Source organism: Gasterosteus aculeatus, chromosome X (genome assembly GCF_964276395.1).
Source record: "Gasterosteus aculeatus chromosome X, fGasAcu3.hap1.1, whole genome shotgun sequence".
Lineage (NCBI taxonomy): Eukaryota > Metazoa > Chordata > Actinopteri > Perciformes > Gasterosteidae > Gasterosteus > Gasterosteus aculeatus.
The window spans coordinates 11718961-11733906 of record NC_135698.1 but is presented as its reverse complement, the minus strand read 5'-3'; the positions used below and the strand labels follow the sequence as shown (position 1 = coordinate 11733906).

The window sequence follows — 14946 nt, the reverse complement described above, 5'->3', positions numbered from 1 at the left end:
GTATGTGCCGTGTTTCATAATGAAATCATTCAGGCATGGGCAGGAAGTTCCCCTTTGCGCTGCATAGCCATGAAAGAATGAAAGTAATGGCCGTACATTGACACATGGCCCACCGGAACAGAGGCAGTATAAGTCAGCGAGTCACCTGGTATCTAGCAAAACACCCATTTTTACTCTTTTGTACTTCATATTTCATATCATGCGTTTATTAAGCGACTGTCACTTGATGATAATTACTTTCATAAATTCTGGTTAGTTCATTATTTCAGCGCCAGCTGTGCAAACCAGCACATTTCTCGTCTCCAAGTGAATTTGACAAAAAGAACCCCATCAGCACCTCTAAACCTCCCTAATCAGAAAATTACAACCCATTTATACACAGGCCTACGAAACAAGTGTAAATATATCAAGGGGATTTACGGTGGGATCTTGTCTCTTTTTCTGCAGGAAAGAAACTTTAAATCGCTTTCCCCCAGATTGTGCCTTTTAAATTTGTTGCATCAATATGAACCTACTGATTATCCTGACTTTAGTGCAATAAAAAAAAAAGAAGAAGATAGGCTCTCAGCCAACTTTAATAACGGCTTATGTACTCAGCTGGGACTCCTTCCTCCCGCCTGCCTGAGAAGTGTCTGTGTGCGTTTGTGTGTCCATGGAGATGATCCTCCCTCCATTCCTCCGGAATGTGTGCAATGTGCTCAAAGACAAAAGATGAACTGGAGTACCTGGGGTATGTGTTTGGGCCTGTTAGGGGCCCCCCGGGCCGGCGTAACTGTCTGAGCCTGTGATTTAGCGTACTGACGCAAAAAACAAGCCCATCTGGAGGGAACCACACAACGCTGGCATGTATACAGGCACGGCTAAGTGCTACATAGGAACACTAAATAGTAACCTTATGTGTGGGTGCCTCAAGCTGGAACACGCTGCACTCATTTGAACCATGTCACGTTATGTCAAGCGCCGAACGTTCCAACTTATGTGCATGACAGTTTTGTTGCCTTTGGGTAGAAGAATAAGGAGGTGGGGGCGTTGTTTGGTGATCTGAAATAAGCCAGACGGAGAACGCGAGCGAGGAACATATGTGAACAGTTAAAACGGGCATTCAACAACCTCTTTGATATCCACCATTAGGGTGATTACAGCTGGCACGGTCCCTGGATGAAAAATTAGCTTTCTCTCCTCCTTCCTAAAAAAAAAAAAAAAAAAAACCTCATTAGGAAAATGGGACTTTCATCTTCCATTTAACTAACAAATGCAGAGTTGAAAGTGATGTTAACAGGGAAGACGCATGTGGCAGGAAGAGCGAGATGCGGCTGACCGTGCAAGGCAGCGGAAAGGAGGATGGGTGGTGAGTCTGGTTTAGACCCGCAGACCGAGGAGTCGAGCATTGTGTCTAATCCCTGGTGTCTGCAGCCTGTCGTAAATCTCTCTTTGCAGAGTTTAGCATAAACAGACGTGCTCAGGGCCCAGCTGCAACCCCTGTCCCCCTCTGAACGACAGACGCTAACACACTGACCCTACTACACCCAGCACATTACCATGACCCGCTTCCCCCCGAGTCCCCCGTTAGAGCTGCATGCCTGCAAAAGGCCTCCGGTTACACCTGCCCGAGCCTCTGCTGCTCCTCTGCCACTTATACGGCAAGACCCAGCAAGGAGAAACATAATTCACTGATGGGAAAACGCATGCCATGAAATGAGGTGCAGAGTGCACATCGAAGAATTTGAACAAAATGCAAAAAGTGCTAGCAGGGAGGGTGTGCCCCTGGAGTTGGCCATATTCAAACAAAAGTTGTAAAAGAAACCAGATGAGGTACAAGTGAGAGCCTGGAAAGGATTAAGCCTTTGGAAGTTTGATCATTGACTTTCCCTCTGATGTGCTCGTAAGTCTAGAACCAGAAATCAAGTCCACACAGCTGCGCCTGTAGTGGAACTAATAAGGAGAGGATGCCTTCCAATGGGGGTCAAATTAAAGAAAGATGTGGTTGTGCTAAGTGAAAGCATAAGGCAACAATAATGCAGCTGATCTCCGGGCCCGGTGTTCCCTTTCTTCCCAATACCTCTCACAGTAAGATCAAGCTTTGAGAAACTGTAAACAAGGCTCTCTGAGAGCTCATTAATTGCGGGCTTGGTCTCTGAGCTGCACATGTATCCGCAGAGGGAATTTTCTTGACTTTTGGCTGAACACATTGAACCAATAAACCCAAACCCGGCCTTGGGCGCGGGTTGACCATTTATTCATGACTAGACTGACTAATATACTGCAAAATAATCTCGTTGTTGTGAAAAGAACTGCATTTCGATATGGTTGAAAGCCTCTCAGAGGACGTCAAAATGGATGTCAGTCGTCTCCTTCACTTTATCATTCTGGGTGAGATTATATTGAGGATTAGGGATTTCTTTTGTAGCGTGCGAGTGGCTGACAGAATGGCTCCTGGGAAACAGTGTGCTAGTACAAGATATTTCCACAGCACAATGAGAGCTCTGTAAAGCGGCTTACATAGGCAGGAGGTATACTGTACAGAGGAGGACTAGATACATATTTGATGTGCTCCAATGAGTCAGTTTAGTACAAACTGCATTACAAAACACAGAGTTTGACAGCAGTTCAATTAAATTACAGTGTATTTATCCAAAAAAAGGACAAGATAATCTGGAATGTTACACGGCACGTTAAATTAGTGGAGCATCATATGTTGGCATAATAATATTTACATTACAACATGTACAAGTGTTACATGTGACTTTAAGGCTGAATATGCAATTCAAACACAATTAAAGGAGTGCAGGTGCTGCTATGACAATGTGCAAACAATGTTCTTTATATAAAGCGAGCCAGGTTTCAACAGAATTACAGGATTCAAGAGTCAACTCACGTTAAGGCTTATAGGAGTGTATCATTAGGATTGCAGAACACAACGCAATAAGTACACATGTATGGGCCGCGTTACGATACCCGACCACTCTTTATGGTTACGCACTGGTGGGGAGAATAGGACGGGAGACAGTAAGTCCTCTCTGTGAGGCATTACAGTGGAGATCTTACAAACACGTGTGTCAAATGTACTTACTTCTAAAGTAAGCGTCGCATTCTATTTACAAGAGGTAGTTCAGCTGGGTGTTCAAGACCGTTTAGCGTAACGCGCATCCGTCCGGCACAGGTGTGCCACGCGCGCGTCATGCGCAGCTCTTTAAAACCCAACAAATCCATCACCTGCGCCATGCTGAATGTTCACAGCTGGCCGTATTTTTCTTTGCAATGCAAAATGTGTTCGTATAATCGGTCTATCCTGTCCTGCAGAACCCCGGCGTGCTCGTCCGAGAGAAATCCCAATTCCAGAGACAAAGGCTCGCTGTCTCTGTAGAGGTCCCGCAGCCTCGTCCCGGTGTCTCTGCGCCTGTGCAGCTCAGACACGCGCTGCGTGGTCCTTTTTCTGAACACGCACACGGAGCTCAGCACCGTGTTGTGGTATTTCTCCCACATGTTCAACACCCGAAAGCCGTGCACGAGCCCGGCCTCGTTGTCAATGAACACGAGGTCCCCGCGCGGCGTCCGCAGGAGGTTGTTGGTGTCCCTCTCCATTACGCGCGAATCCCACTGCAGGCTGAACAGATTGCTCACGAGCCGGTCGAAGTTCGCGGTCAGGTAGTCGAAGGCGATCAGGTCGCTCCACTGCATCAGCTCCAGCAGCTGCGCCACCGTCTTGTTCCGGAGCTCCCCGAGCGCGGGATGCAGCCCGCCGCTCTCCTGCCTGAGCGGCGCCGGCGTGACCACCCCGGTCAGGTTGGAGACCCACTCGGTAAAAGACACCACGGCGCGATCGCCCCACTGCAATTCGCCGATGCGCGTCCTCACGGCCGCCCACTGGTCGCTGTCACCGCTCAGCTGGGAGAGCGCCAGGGGGGGCAGGTTGGCGATGCCCAGCAAACTGGCCAGGTAATACGTCAAAGTTTCGCCCTGCACCTGATCCGCGTTAATCCCGTAGCGCACGCACGCTTTTGTGCCGTCCGCGAAAGTGGCGAGCTGGTTCGACACCCGGCCGCATCCCGGCTCCAGCTTCACGATTCGATGCGTCCTGGCTCTCTCCCTCCAAGCCCGAGCATGTTCCTCCGTGAAGCCCGCGGGGAGGAGATCCTCCAGCCAGTCGCTCCAAAAGATCCCATCCTCCACCGGGGAGCCCAACTCGACCGCGCCCTCCCGCGGCGCTGACCTCCTGTCGTCCCCATTCACATGGTAACCCCTCGCGGTTTGATGAGTGAGGTTGGGGGCTTCGAGTCCGCCCCACGAGTGCGGTCTGTGTGCCGCCGGGACCGCGAGGAGTGCTCGGAAAGTTTTGGCGGAGAGGTCCTCCGGCTGAGCCCGGCGAGAAGAGCCTGCGCCCGCCGGCACCGGGAGCCCGCGCTTGTGTCGCTCCAAACGGTTCTCCAGCACGCTCCAGACGTAGAAAACACTCGCGAGGGCGCACAGGAAAAGGAGGGCGAACAAGTTGGCTGAAAAAGCCCTCATGGCGAAGACCAGTCGCCCCCCCCCCCCCCCGGGGGAGAGTTCCGCGCAGGTTGAAATAAAGACAGCGAGCAGGGATCGTCTTCGGTCCACGGTTGAGCGAGAGCGGAGCAGCCGGCAGCCGCGCGCCCCTCGTCCCGCACAAATACACACACACACACACACACCCCGAGCCCTCGAGATCACCGGAAGAAGAGTGTCTCCAAGACAGCGCAACTCTCATCTGCCGTCCTGCTCAGATGCCTCGTCACATCCCTCTTCATTGCGGAGATGAAGCAGTGCGGATCGCCTCCAGCGAGCGGCCTGGTAGGTGCGTTCTGTCCGCGCGCACCTCTCCGTCCCTCATCCTGCTGTCTCCCTCTCCCCCCCCTCTCTCTCTCTCCACCGGGCGCTGGGTGAGTTTGATTGGCGGTGGGGAGAGTAAGAGAGAGAGAGAGAGAGAGAGAGAGAGACACTGGGCGGCGAGACACGTGACTCCAGTCCCGAGGTGGTGGGCGGATCGTGGGAAGGGGAGTTCAGAGAGGAGCGGTGCGTTGTGTGCGTGTGTGTGTGTGTGAGAGGACTGTGAGGCATTGGCAAAGGCATCCACTATAATAATTGATACCTTGGGCAGAAATGCTAATGCCACTGCAATTCCAATGCGACCAAACATTAAATGTGAAATATTTCGTCTATAGCTTCAACACCCTCAAATGTGATTGTCAGCACTTTGATTTCCCTGTCATGTCCGGCTGAGTACAGAGGCTAAACAATGTGTGCCTGTACTGAGACTTACAGACAGGCCTGTATTCAGAGAGACGTTGCAGCAATTTGGCTATTCCAAAAAATAGAGTTTTAAACCTTGAAATTTTAAATATCTCAAGAAATTACACATTTTTTTTCCATTTCCTACCTAGTACCTATGTATTATCTCTAATTACATTCTAAATAAGCTGATACATGAAAGAAGCACAACGCTTATACGAGCCGCTTACGAGCTTTCTATGCAGGTGCAAATAGAGTTTGCCCACTGATGATGTACTTAACATGAATAACTTATTTTTATTGTTCACGATTCTGTTTTGAATTCATGACAGCATATATATCTGCTACTCGACCTTATCTTCACCAATGAAGTCGTATCCTTCTTGTTTCACGCTTGTCTAAAGCGTGTTCAACCAAATAAACACAAACTCCTCAGTGTGCATCTCCCTCATTAACCTTTTGTCATTATAAACCCCCGCCGCCACAACTCTTTACCATTTGACTCATGTTTTCAATATCTTGAACGTTAATTTGCTTAATTTTTATAGCAACATGCTAAATTGCCTGAGACATAAAGACAAAAGACCTGAATACTCAATTACACCCAGTAAATTAGAGGTCTGTTAACGTACGCTTCAAACGCCTGGATCTTCATGGAGATCTGTTATCTTCATTCTGACGTTCACAGCCTGAACTGAACCTTTTAATATAGTAACATTAAGGAATAGATGGGGAAACAAGTTCTGGGAGACAAGCAGGCAAAATGATTCTGGTCATATTTCTCATGTAGCCTCAATTGTGCTTTGCAAAGGGCATTGCTTTTTTTTTTTTTGGTCACCAGCTGAATCATTTGCTCTAATTCCTAGCCTGTGTTTCTTTCATGCGAGATTGACGGCAGTAGCTGTGCGGAAGGAAAGCAAAAATCCCCGCAAGCAGAGACTCGAAAGTCTTTGAATCCCAAGTAATGGTTTGTGTCGTGGCCCGTGTCCGAGCATGTTTCTTCCATGCTAGACAAAAGACTGGGTCCTTGAGCAGGTGGGTGTTTTTTTTTCTTCATCTGCTTTTGAGAGCTGTTAAAAAACAAATTGGCCGTTGCAAATTGCACCCCGTGACTCAGATATGCAGATAGTTAATGATACTGAACAGGCTCACTGAATAGGGTGTATCGATGGATATACTGTAGCAAGGATACTTTCATGAGCTTTTTAAGATTGATGATGATCAAGATCAATGCATGCTGTACATCACTGTGGCAGGTTGTCTCACTATTTGCCTCTGTAGCCCTGATATATATATATATATATGCACACACAAGAATGTGCTTGCTGTATGTCTGGCTGCTTCTGTCACTTTCACTTATAAGCCGAGTAACTTCCGAGGTCTAGACACAGGAAATGAACACGGCTTAAGTGCATTGCTGGAATTCTGTCCGATGGTGTGTTGCTTTTTAGGAGTGTGGAGTGACTGTATTTACTGGCTCCTGGTGTCCCCCCACCCCCCCTCCCCGTTCCCCCACCCTAACCCTGAGCGCAAGTGGGGGCACGTTCACATATCAAACCTATCCGTTTCCTGCCATGTGTTATCTGCAGGTCAGCAAACCCAGCACCCCACAACCCCCACGTCCCCCCTTTCCTCCCACATTCCTCCTTCATGCTTCCCTCGTAAATCCCCTGGCAGTCCCATGGGGGGGGGGGGGGGGGGGGGCGTAACCTAGGGACAACCTCTCTCTGCCCGTGGTCAAGCGCTGCATGCGGTGACACGAGAGAGCCCGGGCCGTCTGTCACTCTGTCCACAGCGTCCCACTGGACCCGTCACCGGGCGCCGGATGACGCCCGCAGCTGTGATACCATCTCGGGTTCACTGCGTGGTGCCTGCTCAAGCCCCTGCAGATGAACAGGGAGACATAAAGAGATGAGGGAGGGTGGGGGGGAGTAGAGGAGGAGAAAGTGCATGAGGCTTCTGTCTCTTCCCCCCTGGTGGGGTTAGTTCACGCTGAGCAATAACTCGTAGGTCCCTCGACACTTTGCAGCACTCTCTGTTTCCTGGACTGAATAATAAACGCGGTTTCCATTAGCGTTGAAAGCTATGTTTTTTTACTTCCACCGACTGACGGTTACTTATGCAGGGGAAGGGCCGGTACAGTATCTTTAGTGTGGAGCCGATGGTAAGGAGGAGGTCGAGTCATTGGGTGTAGTGTTCTGCACACTGAGAGTCATCTGTTCGGGGAGCCTAGCTTGTGCTTTTCTCTACTTTGAACGCTACAACTTGGCCCTCCGGTAAACTTGCAGTTGAGGATGTAACATCACAGTAAATACTCCAGAGACAGATGAGACATTTCTTTTAACTACTGGTGACAGAAACGCAATCTCGTCAGCACTAATCTCAGCACTCATCTCGTGTAACGCTTAAGGAATATATAAACATATGTTAGTCAGCACGCTTTACTTCACCGCCTTCTTTTAGCGTGGCAGACGTTGCCCCGTGCTGAATGTGAGCGGCCATGAGTGTAATTCTCCACCACGGTGTTTCCAGGACGATGCGGTCCCCCTCATGGCGGACAATGGACACGGTGCAAGAGCCCTGAGATCCACTGAGCCCTGAGCAAGCCCGAAGGACCCCGGTTTCAATAGCTGTCTTTGACAATAACCTGATATCGAGGCTCGATTGCTTTTGTTTTTTCCAGCAATGACTTGGTTGGTTTTTCCATTTACTAATGAAAGAGATACTGTCAATGGATGCTGCATTACTCCCCCTTAGCTACAACAGAAAAGCAGGACTAAGCTTATTGAAGCACTGTGCTCCCCATCTCCATCTATCTACCATGGAGCAGAAGTTGAGGAGGTGGGAGGGGGGGTAGGCGATTGATATTCAGTGCTACTCCAGAGAGGCCCTCTTACAAGACAAAAACAGGGAGGGGAGGAAGGAGATGTACTGTTGAGTCAGTCGATTAAAGAATCAGTGTCCAATCTCCTGAATTGCAACCCCTGACCTGCCACACCAAATCCCCCATTTAATAAGTCAGGAATGAGATTTTGCTTTCCTTACTGCTAACTGGCTTATTGACTGAAGCGTGCGCAGTGCCTTGTGCCCAGGATCCCCTTTAAATTAACTAAAGGGAGAGCTTAAGAGCATCTGGTCATCATTATAAGGAAAGTGATGCCTTCAAGGTCCTTTTTTGTTATTTTCATTTTCTTGGTTTCTGCCCCAGCTCTTGTGGGGGTCGCAGGGTCAGTTGAGATTAAAGATGATGAAGAAGCTTGGATGTCCTCCTAACATTTCAGCCAAACATTTAGCAGCTTCAGGCTTAATGAGCGGCGTGCTTGCACTCATCATATCACATTGGAATGCATGCTGCGTATGCGTGAGGGGCGGAGAGCTGCGGTTTACATGCATCTTCGTCCAAAGCCCCTCTCCACCCTCTGCACATTTCAAACCAGTTTAAGCAAACGCTAATGAAGAGCATTTGGCCTTTTCAGCCTATGGCAGGAGCTCACCCAGTGGAGAGAATTCAGCCTCTTTCTATTGAACCCATATTATTTAAACGGGACATATTAGGAAAATTCCACCTTCATAGGTCTTCTACACGTTAATGTGGCTGCCTGTACATAAACGTACACAACAATGATACCTACATTTTGTGTCTGGACCCCCCCCCTGTGTGCAGAAATCACTCAATAATTGTAAACGGACAGGGGTGCCGGTACCATACGATGGTTGAAGAAACTCTTTAATTTCAAATATGACTAGAATTGGGAATAAGCTGTTTGTTTGTGCAAATGATTCCGAAACGTCCTGTTGAACCCTAAAAACTGACACTTGTTGTTTTTACATTTCATGGTGAATGGGGGGGATGCCATGCAAGGCTGGAACCACGGAGGAGTGTGGATGGTGGAGGGTACAGGGGGGGGGGGGGGGGCAGTGGTTCGCTGTCTCATCAGCATTAAGACCTCAAACGGCCCGTTTTGAGCAGAGCTGTTATATACAGGCTGAAAAGGGTGCTGCTAATAAGGATCCTTGTGGTGTTTTGACCAAATGATTGTAATAATTTTATTTCATTCGGACCACAAAGACCAATATCAACATGTGGTAAGAGGGCACAATATGGCTCTTTTAAACAGGATCTCCAGATAAGCCGTTGATCTGTGTAAAACTAGTGATAAGACGAAAGTCTGTATTGCAAAGGTCTTCATTCACATTAACAGGCCCGTGCAGTGCCGTCTGAATATGTATTTGCCATCTGGTCCATACTGTAAACATATGCCAGTTGACTAGAAACTGTAGGACCAGTGATCTTCTTTGTGGCTTCATCCGGATACGTCCCTCCAAAGGCTTAAATTCCGCTCGGATGCGAGCTGGATATTAGTTATTGGTAGAAAACAACAACAACAATGGAACATGCCGGCAGAGAGCAGCTTAGAGTTTGGCAGCTCAAGCATTGATGCTGAAATATCCTTTCATACGTTGACACTGGTTTGAAAATAGCTGTATTTGTCCGTGTTTTTTTTACCAGCTCCGGGGAAGTAGTAATAATGGTGCTGGGGGGGGGTTAGAGAAAAAGCCAGGGTATCGGAACCCAGAATGACCACTTTTGGCATTTTGACCTCTCCTGGTGGGGGATGAGTAACCAAATGAGTCACGCAACAAAACAACTGGAGGCAAACCGCCGCACGTTGAACAAGGAAAACCGTCACTGCAAATCAAGCGTGCGAAATAGGCCGTTTGAGTAAGCAGAAAAACAGTGTGCCTGTGCTACATAATAAACCACGGTGTGTCTTTTTTAGTCAGCTGACCGTACGTAAGAGGGGCTTTCGCACCGTTTAGAATCAACTGCCCGGCCATTTGAAACCATCGTCTATTCACTGCAGGTCGTCTGCGAGGTGAGGGCTTGGTTATTTATGTCCGTGGCCTTGTGGAACGAGCCTTTTTCCGCGGGCCTTGATGTTGAGTGTATTCTACGTGCCCGTGCTTCACTGGTGCCTGGAATCTCTAACGTAGCAGATAGACTCGCGCCACTGATAGATTTGTGTCCCTCGGGACAGGTTTGTATCACTGTCGGCTGTCAGCGGATACATTATGCCCTTTAAGCAAGAATAATCACTGCTATTAACAACAGAGCAGGCCCAATTGAATAATTTAACGTACTGAGTAGCTTTGGTGGCTCCTTGCTCATAAAAGAAGTGGAGTGGAGAATTGATCTAACAGCCAACCGCCACCCGGGTGGGGGAATATAAATAAGAAAATGAGATCAGAGTGATTAGCTACGCCGCCCGGTTCCAGTCCACTGCTTGCCACTTACATTGCTCTCCCACTGAGTTTCTCGCTGTGGAAATCTTGAGTCCACTTTGCTGCCTCCGATGGCAAATCAATATGTCCTGTAACAGATTGAAGTGGGAGCGATGGGATGTACTTTGTGTGAAATCCTAGAAATTGATGCGCTGCACAGGGATGCTCTTTTTCTCCTCGGTCTGCATGAGTGGCTGCAGCAGAAGAAGAAAAAAAAAACACATATCATCTCTTTCACATCATGCCTGCTTATACGTGTTCAAAGTCTACTTTAGATGCGTCTCACGCCTCCCAGCGATGAAGAGATTGCGTGGATGTGCAGGCTCTGACTCCCTCTAGAGGGTCAACATCCACATGGCTCCTCTCGCATAGACGCTCCCTACGCTCCTCACGCTCCTCACAAAACATGAGCTACTTTTTAAATCCTAGTTGACCTCCTTTAATGCTTACTGTGAAATTCCATTTCCCCTGTGGTCGGGACCTTTCTTGACCTTTCAGAAACATGGTGTACTTCCATGTGTGGCCACAAGATGCTGCTGTGCACACGTAGTCTTCTGTTTATGGTCTTCTCACTGAAACTGTAGTCCAGCCAAAGGTAAAGACCAGTAGTGACATGGTGCAGTTAATAAATAAAGTAGGGAAGAAAAAATAATATATTACAGCCTTTTTGTAATTTGCAATAGAAGATTATACGGACAAATTTTGAGAGCAGTTTGCCAACTGCAGCTTTTGTGGAGGTGTTTAGTAAGAATACAGCAGACGATGCCACAAAAGAGGAAGGCCGCCATTTCAGCTCTCGCAGCAGACCAGAAGGACTCTGCAAAAGTCGAGGTGGAGGCGATTACTTTCATTTGAACTCCAGAGCTGTGACGGAGTTAAGGAAGCAGCTCAGAAAGGAATTTAGCGCTGAATGCAAGCGGGGAGAGCTAGAAGCAGAAAAAGAAATCCATAAGCTTCGTTATCATGTCATTGAGATTCAACCGAGGCACTTAAGCAAAAGCGCTTCCATAATCCAGGTGTTGGATCTTCAACAAGAGGTTAAAGCTAAAGCCCATCAGCTGCTGCTCTCTACAGACAAGGCTGAAAAAAAAAAAACACAAAAGTTCCATTCAGGGATTGATGTCGCAGCAGCTCTGTCCAGAAAACCAAATAGGAAAATGCTTTTGACCCACGAGAGCAAAGAAACCAAGTCCTCTCCGGTAGCACAAAAGCCCATGTGAACCAACTGCGACAGAGGACGTGGAATCGAGAGCACACGTCAGCTCCGATCACACAGGTGATAAAACATTCGAGCTAAAGATGACCTTCTGGCTCAGAGAAAGAGAGAAGAGAAAAGAATCCGTCAGCTGAGGTCTGAGCTGTGTGAAGGGACGAATACATCAATTAAGCTCCAAGACACACGCTCCTATACGTTGATGTGATGACATTTACATAAATACAGCACCGACCCCAACCGGCCGAGGCGGACGGCTGCCAATCCGGAGCAAGTGTCTGCATGTAAAAGGGGAGTTTTTCCAGGACCCCGTGTCAAGTGCTTACTCACAGTGGGAGTTTCTCGTAACCATAGTTATGCAGGACACAAGCTCATCTCAGACGAACGCTTTTTAGCTCAATTACAAAAAACACATTTTGCGTGCATCAACAGGATTTCCGTTTGAATAACTTAATGCCATAATTCTAACATAATTCAATACAGCCTTCTGGATTATAATGACACACTGCACATGATCTCATGATGTTTGATTTATTTTCCTCCTCTTTCATATCCCATTTAATTGCACCACGGCACGCTACGTGGTCAGCCTTAATATGTGGCAGGGCAGAAGAGGATGCCACCTCGGATCCACTGTTATGATGATGGTTGCGGAGCAACCAGCCCTCCCATAAAACTAAATCTAAAATGAATGGAGCTATAAATACGCGCAGCAGACCAGATATCACTATCAGCATGATCTCTCCTGTTTGTTTTCCATGTGCAGCTTCCTGTTAAGTCGACTCCTGTGTGGAGACTCGTCAAGAGCCGTAACCAATACAAATGAATAACATGAACGCAGAGGGAGCTCAGATAGGAAAAATCCCCTCAAAGCTGCAAAATTCAAGAGGAGTAGGAGGTTTGAAGCGCCGTGGCGATGTGCTGTAAAATGTTGGGCTTTCTGTTAATTGGCTTGGCGTGGCTGTTTTCCTCGTTTTAAAGTAGCTTAGTGGCTCCTCTCGTGCTGACGTCCCGCTGAAAAGACAAAGCTGCAAAACAGACACCCTGTTGCTATGACGCACCACAGCAAACTCTCCCGTGTGAGACAGTAAACAGTGCAGTATAGACAGTGTGGCTATGCTATACTTGTTTTAAACCCCACAGCTGTGGGCTACGATCTGCCTGTAAACCCAGAACCCTTTAATGATCCTGAGAGCCGTTTGGATGGTGGCACGGGACTATTCTGAGTAACACTTAGTGCTTCAAGCTGGATGTCAAAGGGGTGTGGGTGGAGCTCACGTGGATGTGCGTAAGCTCATATTTGCACAACGTATCTCAAGCATCCTATCTATAGCCTAGCTGCCCTTGGGGTGCCATAAACCTTTGTTTAATTTTGTTCCCTGCTGCTGCAATGTGCTGTAGATGAGTTCATTTGCTGTGGGACTGACAGGGTGCAATGCAATGTGGAATCCAAGTCTTTGTCATTTCCAGGGAGCTAGTGCTGCATAGCTGTACTGGGTGGAGATTCTGGAGGACAGTCAGAGCTTCAAACTAAACTATGTTAAAATGTTTTTGACCTGACTTTGACTAAATCAAAGCCAGGCAGGGACTGTTTGGAGTGTGACTTATAATCGTGGAAACATCTGAGCCAAACCTATTCAAGATTGCTTGAGCTTGTGTTTCAAGCACTGGGACGTGGAATCAGATCGATTACAGCAGTGATATGAACTTTATCTCAAATAATGTCCATCCATCCATCTTCAATCCCCGGTTCCTCTTTAGGAACAGACAAGTATGCATAAACACAGTGGTTGTGCAGAGTAGTTCAGCTCAGGAAAACAAGCCATTCTTCACCAGTGTGTTACATAGATGAGAGAAATTTTGGCATCCAGTTTGACAGATTCCTTCAATATTAAGTTACTAACCCGAATTTTGTCATGTCTCTTCGCCCCCTGGGAACAGCTGTCACCGGCTTTGCTAAGTAACTGCCGCAGGCATCCGTCTTACCTGTGAAGCACACGGCCGGTTTCCATTGGCCGCATCGAATGGAGGCAGCAACTGTTGCGGAAAAAAGGCCCTCGTGTTTACTGCGTAACCATGGAAACGGGATGAATGTGATGCCATGATTGGATTCCTTCATATTAAAACCACATGGCTCCGCAAGCGCACACAGGCGCACTGACCCTTTTTGAACTCTCGGACCTCAAACACAAACAAGTTGAAGCTATTGCTAATGTACCGATCAAAACACATTTTGTGACAGAACTCGTTTAATATCCTCTGAAAAACCTTCTGTAAAGAATGTGTAGTAAACGGTGGACGGCATTAATTGTAATGGCTGCGAGGGAATTCGTTGTTCCCCCACTGTACCACTTCTTCCTGCACTTGGTAATGAGATTCTACTGTGAGATGTGGGCAGGGGGCCCGTTCTCTTTGACCAATCACGCTGCCTGTGGTGCCAAATGAAAAGCTTCTGTAATGCAGAGAAGATGTATGCAGGGATTGGTGGGTCATGAAAATATCTCCCTCCAGGAAAATATCTCTATTACAGTAATGCTGAATTAAATAATTACCAAGAGTCTGTACTTTGGCAAAGTGACCAAAATTGGTCTAGTATAGAGTTAAGTCATCAAAACAGATGTTTACATGGGTACAATATTGAGTTTTTGGCCAAATTTTTTTTTTTTAAACTGAATATGTACCTTTGATTTCTGCCTAAATGTGCAAGAAGATAGTCCTCGTGAGACACATCGCAAAATACAAAGCAGTATTGGATTTTAAAAATCAGAATCCTTCAACAGTATGTAAACAATAAAAATAGTAATCTCATGAGCTAGTGTTATTTTGAACAGTATCTTGATTCTATTCCGATGATTTTCTGTTTCTTCAAAAATAGCTTCTGATTATTGTTGACTTCTGGCTTGTGTCAATGACAGTGTCACATTGGACGCTATTTGTGAGTATAGGGAAAAATCTTCTTTAATTAATTAATTAATTAGAGAAGATTTTCTTCTGATTAACAAACCATTTTAAAACCCGAGACAAATGTTTTCCCCACAAACTGCTTTGCTCATAGAGACTTAAGGCTTCATATGACATTTTTACTCATTGTAGACTGTTGTATTGGAAACCTACTACATTTAACAAAAATCCCACTAAAAAGCATCTACTATTATCACAGTTTGCTATGCTGCTTAAATTGTTTATACTATTTATTCATAAAA

General features: G+C 47.0%; 1 protein-coding gene across 1 annotated transcript; it reads right to left on the bottom strand.

Annotated features, from left to right (window-relative positions):
* Positions 1-2541: 2541 nt before the first annotated feature.
* On the bottom strand, positions 2542-4923 carry LOC120809608 (four-jointed box protein 1). Its single transcript, XM_040163544.2, has one exon. It carries the CDS (start codon positions 4504-4506, stop codon positions 3232-3234), a length of 1275 nt encoding a protein of 424 aa, XP_040019478.2. The 5' UTR covers positions 4507-4923; the 3' UTR covers positions 2542-3231.
* Between the last annotated feature and the right edge of the window lie 10023 nt (positions 4924-14946).